A 12,480-nucleotide genomic window follows, 5' to 3' on the forward strand; every position below is an offset into this window, starting at 1 on the left:
GCACAGAAATCTCTTGCATTCCTATGCACTAACAACGAAAGATCAGAAAGAGAAATTAAGAAAACAATCCCATTCCCCATTGCAACAAAAGGAATAAAATACTTAGGAATAACCCTACCTAAGGAGGTAAAAGACCTGTACTCAGAAAACTATACGACACTGATGAGAGAAATCAAAGATGACACAAACAGCTGGAGAGATATACCATGTTCTTGGATTGGAAGAATCAATATTGTGAAAATGACTATACTGCCCAAAGCAATCTACAGATTCAGTGTAATCCCTATCAAATTACCAATGGCATTTTTTATGGAACTAGAACAAAAGATCTTAAAATTTGTATGGAGACACAGAGGACCCCGAATAGCCAAAGCAATCTTGAGGGAAAAAAATGGAGCTGGAAGAATCAGACTCCCTGCCTTCAGACTATACTACAAAGCTACAGTAATCAAGACAGTATGGTACTGGCACAAAAATAGAAATATAGATCAATGGAACAGGATAGAAAGCCCAGAGATAAACCCATGCACCTGTGGTCAAGTAATCTATGACAAAGGAGGCAAGGATACACAATGGAGAAAAGACAGTCTCTTCAATAAGTGGTGCTGGGAAAACTGGTCAGCTACGTGTAAAAGAATGAAATTAGAACACTCCCTAACACCATACACAAAAAGAAACTCAAAATGGATTAAAGACCTAAATGTAAGACGGAACACTATAAAACTCTTAGAACAAAACAAAGGAAGAACACTCTTTGATGTAAGTCACACCAAGATCTTTTTTGACCCACCTCCTAGAGTAATGGAAATAAAAACAAAAATAAACAAATGGGACCTAATGAAACTTAAAAGCTTTTGCACAGCAAAGGAAACTATAAACAAGACGAAAAGACAACCCTCAGAATGGGAGAAAATGTTTGCAAACAAATCAAGAAAGGGTTAATCTCCAAAATATGTAAACGGCTTATGCAGCTCAATATTAAAAAAACAACCCAATCAAAAAATGGGCCTACGACCTAACTAGACATTTCTCCAAAGGAGACATACAGATGGCCAAGAGGCACATGAAAAGCTGCTCAACATCACTAATTAATAGAGAAGTGCCAATCAAAACTACAGTGAAGTATCACCTCACACCGGCTAGAATGGGCATCATAAGAAAATCTACAAACAACAAATACTGGAGTGGGTGTGGAGAAGAGGGAACCCTCTTGCACTGTTGGTGGGAATGTAAATTGATGCAGCCACTATGGAGAACAGTATGGATGTTCCTTAAACAAAAAATAGAATTACCATATGACCCAGCAGTCCCACTATTGGGCATACACCCAGAGAAAACCATAATTCAAAAAGACACATGCACCCCAATGTTCATTGCAGCACTATTTACAATAGCCAGGTCATAGAAGCAACCCAAATGCCCATTGACAGACGAATGGTTAAAGAAGATGTGGTACATATGTACAACGGAGTATTACTCACCCATAAAAAGGAATGAAATCGGGTCATTTGTAGAGTCGCAGATGGACCTAGGACTGTCATATAGAGTGAAGTAAGTCAAAAAGAGAGAAACAAATATCGTATATTAACACATATATGTGGAATTTAGAAAAATGGTACAGATGTGAACCGGTTTGCAAGGCAGAAATAGAGACAGATGTAGAGAACAAACGTATGGACACCAAGGGGGGAAAGTGGCGGTGGGGTGTGGGGAGAAGAATTGGGAAATTGGGATTGACATATATACACTAATATGTATAAAATAGATAACTAATAAGAACCTGCTGTATAAAACAATCAATAAATAAAATAAAATTTAAAAAATAAAGAAAAGAAACCATTAATGTTCTCCGGTTAAAAATAATAAAGGTGTGATTAGGGTGGTAGTTCAGGTAACCAGAAAGAAAGGTAGAGACATTGCAGAGATACTAATTCAAAAACGTACTGAGCACCACCTGTCTTCCTGGACACAAATTCAGCAGTGCTGCTTAGCATCCTTCTAAGGACTATGTACCAGATGAAGGAACAAGATAACAGGGACAGATACAGGACAGAACAGACAGGTACTTGGGGAGCAGAGGAGCGAGGGTCATAAAGGGACACTGGTTCTTCCTTTGCTTTCCATTGGAGAAACCTTAGTAACATCAGGATGGAGAAGGGACACCTCGAGTGCCTAGGAGTTTGACCACCCAATGGCACATGTGTCACGGTAGGTGAGAGGTGATATAGGGTCAGTAAATCCTTCCCCGTTGGGTTTGAACACACACTGTCCTTGTTCTCCGTGTGGGTCCATGCTCTCTCTGGTGCTGGGGGAAGAGTTACTCAAGAAAAGAAGGCACAAGAGCAGCCTCAAGAAACTCTCCCTTCAGACACCTCACAGAATCCCTTTTCAACCTCTCGCCCCACAACCAAGGGAAGTCAGAAGTTGTCTTCACCTAACGAGGGAATTTCTTACTTTTCTCAAAGTGGATCAACTCCTGCCTCTGTACTTGCTTAGATTTGGAAATGGAAAGAATCAAGAAATAGGCTTCAGAACTGATTCGTAAATTCCAAGTCACTTTCCTGGTAATCAGAAATGGATTTGATTTAATTCCACACTTATTTAGTGAATGCAGGTATCTTCCAGGAGAAGGAACTGGAGAAAAATACTGGACGTGAATGCAACAAACCCCTCCCCACCTTGCTGTCTCTCACAGTTTAGTGAGAGTGTATGTCAAAAAGCATATGAAGTATTACATGCTGAGCCTAAGTTGTGTTCTTAATACTGTTTTAAAAATCACAGCACTCTCTCTTTATTTCATACGTATAATTGGTTTTTTCACTTCTCCATGAATGACATTTTTATGAAGACCAAAATGATGTGTGGGACCTATTGGAAACTTACACTGATAGGAGTTTCTAATAAAATAAATAGTTCCTCTAATAATGATCCCTAATGTTAAAAGTACTTTGTTCATTACTTCAGAAACTTCCTGTAAATTTTGTGGGAAGCAGCTCCCTTTGTATGGCATTTTCCATAGAACTTTTACTACTGGGTTGTCCCTTTACTTAAGAGCGTAAATGAAATGAAAATAGGACAGGCTTGTAGATCTTTTTAAGGTATAAAGGGTTGATGGCAATAGCCATTGAACCAAGAATTGGTAAGATTAGGGAAAGAAATTTTAAAAGTGGGTTTTAAATCCTTTTTTAAAAAAATCGCTTTCATTTCTATTCATCTCTTGTTCATTCCTTATCCTGTCTATGCCTTATTAAGGCAGACTTGTGAAACTGCTTTGTATGCTACTGAGTTTAAATATTCTCGGTATTACAGTGTTGTTTCTTTTTCCCTCCCTTTAGGAGATGACCTGGCTTCCACCACTTTCAGCTATTCCAGCACCTGGAAAAGTGGAACCGAGCAAATTTCCATTTCCAAATAAGGTGAGATCCTGCGTCGCCCAGGTTGAATAGGCTTTACTCACACAGAGATTTTTAGTGGACAGTGGGTTTTCCCTTGATTGTCTTTTCCTCTGTAAATATTCCTGTTACAGGCACATGGATCTGATTTTCAACAGTTTGCAAGCATATGTCTATTCATTCCAAGGGAGGAAATCAAACTTACAGTCCTACCTACCTCCACTTTCATACTTCCTGCAAAATATGATGAATATTACAATTATCATGTTATCTAAAAACACTTGTGAAGTTGAAATGCATCTTACAATCATTTTATACATCCAGAGTGATTGTATGTCTTGTTTATTCCTGAAAAGCTGTTATTAAATTAATGATGTATTTTAAAATCGATGTCTTAGAACTGAGGACATTAAGTATATAATTTCTCAGTTATCTTTTATAAAGCTGAAAATATTTTCTAGGACTTTAAAAAAAATGATTTCCATATTTTCTAAGAACCAGCATACACAAAATATCAGCTACAAAATATATTTAAATTATACATGAGTCTAATAAGTTTTGATTTTTCTTAACCATCCAACCAACACGTAATTACATATTCATTATAAAGATGAAATTATGCACATAGAAGAAGTAAAATATGAAAGTTTCTCATGCCCTTGTCCAGATTTTACTTCCCTACCCACTGATTACTATCAAGAGTTTGGTGTATACCATTTCAGTCATTTTCCCCGTGCGTTATATACACATATGTGCTATGCAGTTTTTTAAAAATCCTAAATGGTATAGTACTAAAAGTACTTTTTCTAAGAGTTGACTTTTTTCCAGATACACACAGTACATAAATATCATTGCTAAATATTAACATCGCAACGTTCTAAATTATTGAAATAATTGTTCATTATTATCACAATGGTAAATTCCATTCTAAGAGTCAGTTTTTATTTCCCTTAACAAGGTGTATTTAGAGGTCTTCCCAAGTGAATATGTAGAGATTTTCTTACTTTTTCTTAACAGCAGCAAAATATCTCATAGTATGAATTTGTTGTAATTTATTTGCTCAAACTCCTTTAATGGACATTGAGACTGTTAATGGTTTGCTGTTAACACAAACACTGTTACAACACACAGTTTTTGTAAGTGCCTCTGTGTGTGCCTCCTATTCAGTGTCTCTTGTCCAGACACCTGGAACAGGAACTGGGGTGCTGGAGGCATCAGAAGTCTTATTTACTCTTGACTATGTTACAAGAGTATTTTTTTATGAATCTTTGCCAATGTTTAATATTATCTGGTTTTTTCTCATTGTGTCTGTAGTATAGATGAAAAACTGTTATTTCATTAATTTGCACTTCTCCAGTAATTTCTGAGTTTGAGCATTGACTGTTTTTCCTTTGCAAATTGCCCATTCATGTCCATTGCCACTTTAAAAAAATGATTTGTAGGAATTCCTTATATCTTACTCATTTGCCTGTTCTATATGATGCAACTATTTTCTTGCAACCTTACTTATGTACCTTTTATACTAACAAAGTGTTTAATTTTCATGTCAGAGAAAAAAGATCTTTCCTGGACCAACATTCTAACAACGTTCTCTATTTTATTGTAATTCTTTTATAATTTTTGGTTTTAGGTTTAAAAAAATTTTTGTTTGCATTGGTGTGTCATAGGAGTCTAGCCTTTTCATTGGTTGAGTAAATTATGATAACACTATCAACAAATTAGCCCATCTTCCCCCCACTGGTTTGAAATACCATGTACGTCAACAACTGAAAGTCTCATAAATACACAGTTTTCTTTCAGGACTGTCTATTCTATTCTTTTGATATATTCATCTCATTCTTTCCCAATAACTCATTGTTTAAGTCAGAGGTCAAATAACTTTTTATTTAAAGGATCAGATAGTAAATGGTTTAGGCTTTGCAGACAATATCTGAATGAATGAATGTGACTATGTTCAAATAAAACTTTATTTATAGAAGCACAATTAGTAAAGAAGTCTTACAACTCAATAATAGAAAGAGAACTCGTTTTAAGAATAATAGGCAAAGGATTTAAATAGACATTTCTCCAAAGGTGATCTACAGATAGCTAATAAGCATATGAAAAGACACTATTGCTATCATTTAGGAAATGCAGATCAGAACTACTATGAGATACTCCTTCACACCTACTTAAAGGGCTGAAATCAAAGACAGACAATACCCAGTGTTTGCAAGAGTGTGGAAAAGTTGGAACCCTGATGTCAGTTGCTGGTGGGATCTTAAATGGTGCAGCCTCTTTGAAAAAGTTTCAACATTTCCTCAAAGGTTAAACATTGCATTATAGTATGACCCAGCAATTCCACTCCTAGGTATATCCCCAAGAGAATTGAAAACACACATCTGCAAAAAATCTTTTACACGCATGTTCACAGCAGCATTGTTCATAACAGCCAAAAAGTGGAAGCAATACAAATGTCCATCAACTGATGAATAGATAAACAAAAGTGATATATCTTTATAATGAAATATTATGCAGGCATAAAAAGGAATGAAGCACTGATACATGATTCAACATGGATGAACCTTGAAAATATGCTGAGCAAAGGTGAAAGACCAGTCACAAATGACAACATTTTATTTGATTTCATATATTTGAAATGTCCAGAAGAGGCAAATACAGAGAGACAGAAAATAGATTAGTGGTTGCTTACAGCTTAGGGGTAGGGAGAGAGGGTGGAGTGACAGCTAAAGGATAAAAGCTTTCTTTTTGAAGTGATGAAAATGTCCCAAAGTCCCTTAATAAGAATGATTCCAATGTGTTATTAAATATAATAATTTCTTATTCTGTGTCCAGCTGAGGGTACTTCCTTCTATTTTTCTAGCTTTCTGAATATTTTAAAGGTTTGAATTTTCTTTCCATTAAAAAAAATTAAGGTATAATTTACAAACAGGCACTTCCCTGGTGGCACAGTGGTTAAGAATCCACCTGCCAATGCAGGGGACATGGGTTCAAGCCCTGGTCCAGGAAGATCCCACATGCCTCGGAGCAACTAAGCCCGTGTGCCACAACTACTGAGCCTGCGCTCTGGAGCCCACGAGCCACAACTACTGAGCCCACGCACCACAACTACCGAAGCCTGCATGCCTAGAGCCTGTGATGAACAACAAGAAAGCCACCGCAATGAGAAGCCTGCACACCACAACGAAGAGTACCACCGCTCGCCACAACTAGAGAAAGCCTGCACACAGCAATGAAGACCCAATGCGGCCAAAAAAAAAAAAAAAAAAATAGGTGACTTTACAGAGTGTGGGGACATTACATGATTTTAATACTGCTTTTCTTTCAAAAAGTTCACAATAAGTGCTGGTAATTTATCTTGTATCAGACTTCCCTGGCAGTCCAGTGGCTGAGACTCTGTGCTCCCAATGCAGGGGGCCCAGGTTTGATCCCTGGTCGGGGAACTAGATCCCACATGCCGCAACTAAGAGTTCGCAAGCTGCAACTAAAAGATCCCACAACTAAGACCTGGCACAGACAAATAAATAAATAAATATTTTTTAAAAAAATTTATCTTGTATCAATGAAATAAGACTTCATTAGTGTCATTTCTACTTTAACGAATCACCATAAACTTAGTGACTCACGACAACATAAATTTATTATCTTACAACTCTGGAAGACAGAAGTCTGAAATCAGTTTCACGGAGCTAAAATTGAGGTGTCGTCAGGGCTACGTTTCTTCTGAATGATTTAGGGAAGAATTTGTTCTCTTGTCTTTCTTGGCTTCTAGAGGCTGCCCTTCTTACTTAGCTTGTGGCCCTCATCATGCTGACCTCTGACCTCCTTGTCACATCTTCTCTGACTCTCCTGCCTCCTCCTTTCCCTTATAAGGAACTTTGTGATGATACTGGGCCCACCTGGATAATCCAGGATAATCTCTCATCTCAAAATAGTTAATTGAATCACATCTGCAAAGTCCCTTTTGCCACGAGAGGTAACATATTCACAGGGCCTGGGAATTAAGATACAGACATCTTTGGAGGAGCCCTGATTGTGCCTACTGCAAAGACATCACTATTTCTCACCCATAGTGCACCTCTTTTAACCTGTGTCTCAACTATTTAGTATTCTGACAGCTGGAGGCTTGCAGTTCATTAATTAGACTATTAATGTTTGAGATGATCACAGTTGCTAGTATGTAGGAGCTAGAATTGTTTATGGAATTTGCAGGGCAGAATCTCCAAAATGACTAATAAATAATGAAATTAAGCCCTTACTGAGATTAAAGGGGCAGTTTGACCTCACAAAGTCAATTTAAATGTGCTTTCTGAGTTACCAGTACCACTAAATTAATTAGCTACATACTTCCGAGAATTTCCCCAATTTGTCCGGGTATTGAAGGACATAATATATAATAAAGTCAGTTGATACTGAACTTGGATTTTTTTTCTATTCTTTGAAGGCTTAATTTAGAGTCACAATTTCCTAGACAAACACTACCAGACGTGCCTGCCTTATTCTTCAAATCTCAAAAGTTATTGAATTTGGTAAAGAAAAGAATGCATGCCATTATGAGGTATTTCAACCAAGAAAAAAAAATGAATTTGCTTTGTCCTTTTCCCTCGATTTCTGTAGCAGTCTCATAAGTTCTGAAATGCAAATAGAGAACTAAAATTGTAGAACTTTTTCCATACTCAGAAGGCATCTGTGCGGATCTAATGGCATTTCACAAGCATTTCACGTAGCAATGAATGCCAGATCTGATGGGATCAGACCTGGTTTGAAACTATTCTTGCTGATCAGTTTCTAAAGCATTAGGCAGAAGAGTTCTAGCATGATTACAGAAATGAGAATCCTATTGCCTTCCTCTTTATATGGTACAAGGAGAATGAAAGCCAGCAAGTGTGAAGGAAAGTGCTTTGAAGTTGGGAAGTTTATGATATGTCTCCCTCTTTGGGTTCCTAGCATGCTTCAGAAATGACCACAAAATGCTTGGGCTAAAACTTTATGTTTACTTCATTACCTCAAAGTAAACATTTAAATTTACTGTCATGTATATTATTTCAATTGTTTTGAGCTTTAGAGAAAAGAAAGTGATAGGTGGGGAAGAAGGAAGACCAAACCACATCAAGTGGTGCTTTTTCCTAGAGTAATTAGCTTTATGTGGAGGTCTGAAAATCAAAGAAGATATATTTCCATTTCTTGCCTTTTGTAATTCTAATGATGTATTGACAGACAAGCAAGAGGAGATATGAGTACAGCAGTCCTCAGATGGTTCCGAAAAACCATTTTTTTTAAAGGAATTCCTTTATTTTTATTATTATTATTAATTTATTTATTTATTTATGGCTGTGTTGGGTCTTCGTGTCTGTGCGAGGGCTTTCTCTAGTTGTGGCAAGCGGGGGCCACTCTTCATCGCGGTGCGCGGGCCTCTCACTATCGCGGCCTCTCTTGTTGCGGAGCACAGGCTCCAGACGCGCAGGCTCAGCAGTTGTGGCTCACGGGCCTAGTTGCTCCACGGCATGTGGGATCTTCCCAGACCAGGGCTCGAACCCGTGTCCCCTGCATTGGCAGGCAGATTCTCAACCACTGCGCCACCAGGGAAGCCCCAAAAAGCCATTTTTAAGGAGTGTTCTCACAGGATAAAGACTGCCCTCCATCAGCAACGTGGCTTAAGAACAACTATATTTTATTGGTTTAAGGTGCATATTTTTTTCACATTTTAAGATCCCCCAAATCAGGATTTGTTTTACAGCTGATAGCATTTTACAATTAATTGGCAGCCATTTTCTTCCATAGTAATACGTGAAGTAATGCAGCCTTATACAGTTTCGTTACGTTTGATGAAACATGGTATTTATTATAGTACTTCCTTGAATGGCTTTCTCAGCTACCAGTGTGCTTGGTTGTTTCTGCCTTCAGTACAATGATTTGTAAAACTTTACTTCCCAGCTAAATACCGCCTTTGAAGAAGTTTTGGGATTCCTGTGTACCCAACAATAGATTAGGTGTTGGGAATGCAGGATTTAAAAAAGGAGAAGAACAAGTTTCCAACTGCAGATATTCTTCTAAGTAACTAAGAAGTGGTTCTCCTCTTTGTGCATGTGACCGTCAGTATGACACACACTTGCTGAGTGAATGTGGGAAACTAAAAGCAGTAGAGTAACCTCAGAAATGCCCTGTTAGGGATTACAGGCAACTTTTTCTTATACTTTCCTATTTTTCTGAATTTTTTTTTAATAAATGTTACTTTTTGTTGTTTAAATAGCAAATGCTACTTAACAGGATGGAGCCATCCTTGGGTCAAGACAATTAATCATAGTAGCGTTCTTTTTATTATATTTATTATCTAGTTGTATACTTTAATATGTACAGTTTATGTTACATCGTGTATACCTTGATAAAGCTTTTTTTTTAAGGAGTCGTAGTTGAAAAGACAATTCCTGTAATGGAAATTTGACACAGTGTGGTGTAAACATAAAGAAAGCAAATAAGTCCTTCTGAGATTCAGGAATATTTCAAAGAACAGGTAACCCTTGAGCTTTTTTGTTCTGAGCCTGGAAGGAAGAATGAAGTTTGCCAGGCAGAAAACAGAAAATGGCAGGACACGCATCCCAGGGATGAGGACAGGCTATCGAGGCTTGAAGCACTCCCACACAGCAGTGGTGAAATGCCTTTCAGCCCTGGTTCTCATAATTTGCATACACATCACCTCATCTGCTGACTCACTGGGCTCCCAGGCCCGGAAGGCAAGGGCTTTGTACCCTCACTTCTGTAACCCTTGAGGACCCAACAGAGAACCTAGCAGGCCTCCTTGAATGCTCCCAGAGGAGGCTGAAATGACAGTGCGCAGATGTGTTGAGCCACGCCCCCCAGGCATCTACTCAGGGGCGATGTTCACAAAGGGAGAGAAGGCCTTTGAGACAGAAGCTGTAGGTGTAAGGGTGTCTGTCTGGATGGGGCAGCAGGAGACACAGAAGCGGAAAGGGCTTCAGTGCCTGGGGCTTGTGGCCCTCTGCTCTGAACCCAGCCTGGCTCTGGCTCGGTGGAGGATGAAGGCTCTGCACACTCTGCGGCCCCCAGGGTTTTGCAGCCAGCTGGGCAGGGCAGTAGTCCTTTGTGGGCCCTGTCTCCATTCATTCATTCTTTTATAACTCTCCTGTATATTTCATATTAAATAGGACTTTTGCAAGGAAAGAGGATGTGAATTCCCAAGACAAAATTTAGCATTTCACTTTAATGGAAATAAAATCAGGTTCAATCACTGTTTACCTGATCAGTAACTGAACTCAAATACCACATGGTACTGGCTTTCTGCCATTTCAGATAAGTGGAAATCTGTAATAATCTTTCTATCCACCAATGTGAGATTGACAGCAGTTGTTCTGTGGAGTGTCCCTGATGGGATGGTTGCCAGCCTCGTCTGCAGAAAGGTGGTGAGAGTGAAGGTACATTCAAAGGGAAGTGGGTTAGATTAAAAGTCAGTAATATAGGACACTTCCCTGGTGGTGCAGAGGTTAAGAATCCGCCTGCCAGTGCAGGGCACACGGGTTCAATCCCTGGTCTGGGAAGATCCCACATGCCGCGGAGCAACTAAGCCCATGTGCCACAACTACTGAGCCTGCGCTCGTCCCAACTACTGAGCCCACATGCCACAACTACTGAAGCCCACGTGCCACAACTACTGAGCCCACGTGCCACAACTACGGAAGCCCACATGCCACAACTACGGAAGCCCACGTGCCTAGAGCCCGTGCTTCACAGCAAGAGAAGCCACTGCAATGAGAAGCCCACGCACTGCAACGAAGAGTAGCCCCCGCTCGCCTCAACTAGAGAAAGCCCATGTGTAGCAACGAAGACCCAGTGCAACCAAAAATAGATTAATTAATTAATTTTTTAAAAAAGGATTGAAAAGAAGGACTCAAACAAGTACATGTGCATGTGTGCATGGTTACCAGATACTGAGGAGAGGGGGAAATGGGGAAACACTGTCGAAAGGGTAAGGAATTTTACTTTGGAATGATAGAAATATTTTGCAACCTGATAGAGGTGGTGGTTTAGTACATTGTGACTGTATGAAATGCCACTGAATTGTTCAATTCAAAGTGGTTAATTTTATGTTATGTGAGTTTCACCTCAATAAACAAAACAAAAAGTCTGTAATACAACATAGAAGTGATTGTGAGCTCTATTACCAGAACTGCTTAACAAACATGTAAATGTTTCTCATTACGGTAGCTGGTAGAGATTATGATCCGTGATTAGGTTCTGAATGACCAGTAATACATCTCATATTCAACTTACATTTTGAAAGTCAAAATAAGAAAATTAATTGATATTTCTTGTTTTTCTTTTTTCTTTTCTTTTTTTTTTTTTAGGACTCTCAGCTCACTTCCTCGGGACACAGTAATCCAAGTAAGAAAAATTTCTCACTATAGCTTCATATGTGGGGTGGAGCGGGTGAGGAGGGGAGATGCATGCAATAGATAGTAGGTTTAAAAGAATTTCACTAAAAGACAAAATCAAGTGGGGAAAGGAGGGCCATTTGTTCAAGTGCTACCCAAAATGGATAAGATGCGTGGTGACCTTGAATGCTCCTCTCTCTTTTTATTCAAGGGAAGGAGGGCCAAAACATAAAATGGTGAATTTCAAACCAACCCTAGGAGGAAGGAACACCATCCTTTCTTATAGTTGGCCTCTGGTATGTGTGAGGGGAAAATTTTTTTAAGGCAGCTAATGAGTTACCTAAATTGAAAGAAAATAGGTAGGTAAAGAGATCAGAAGACCTCATGATAAATGTCCTTAGAATCCATGAAGAAACCATGCCCTCTTCCAGGGAGAAACAGACTAAAGGGTCCAGGAAGGAATTTCGTTACTGAACCCAGTGTCTAATAAAACATGTGGGCTTCATCATCGAAGAGAGAATATCATTCCATGAAGTATTGTTTTAATTCTCTTCTTTGGCACTGTTAATTGGTATTAATGTTTTCTTGAGCATTAAATATGCATAAGCAACCCCATTCATGTCATGAAAGCACACCCACAAAGACTGGGCTTTGTTAGTCTCCTGACCATCCAGTCGGCTGAGAGCATCCCTTGCAAATTT

The 12,480-nt window shown here is 38.8% G+C and overlaps 1 protein-coding gene across 2 annotated transcripts in view; it reads left to right on the forward strand.

Moving 5' to 3' along the window:
* AFF3 (ALF transcription elongation factor 3) overlaps positions 1–12,480 on the forward strand; it is a 579,340-nt gene that overhangs the window by 370,752 nt on the left and 196,108 nt on the right. For both annotated transcript variants that reach the window (XM_057558661.1, XM_057558662.1), the window contains exons 7-8: positions 3,336–3,416; positions 11,753–11,789. In XM_057558661.1, coding sequence (XP_057414644.1) covers positions 3,336–3,416; positions 11,753–11,789 — 118 coding nt within the window. The remainder of the gene's footprint in view (positions 1–3,335; positions 3,417–11,752; positions 11,790–12,480) is intronic.

This window comes from Balaenoptera acutorostrata, chromosome 12 (genome assembly GCF_949987535.1).
Source record: "Balaenoptera acutorostrata chromosome 12, mBalAcu1.1, whole genome shotgun sequence".
Classification (NCBI taxonomy): Eukaryota; Metazoa; Chordata; class Mammalia; order Artiodactyla; family Balaenopteridae; genus Balaenoptera; species Balaenoptera acutorostrata.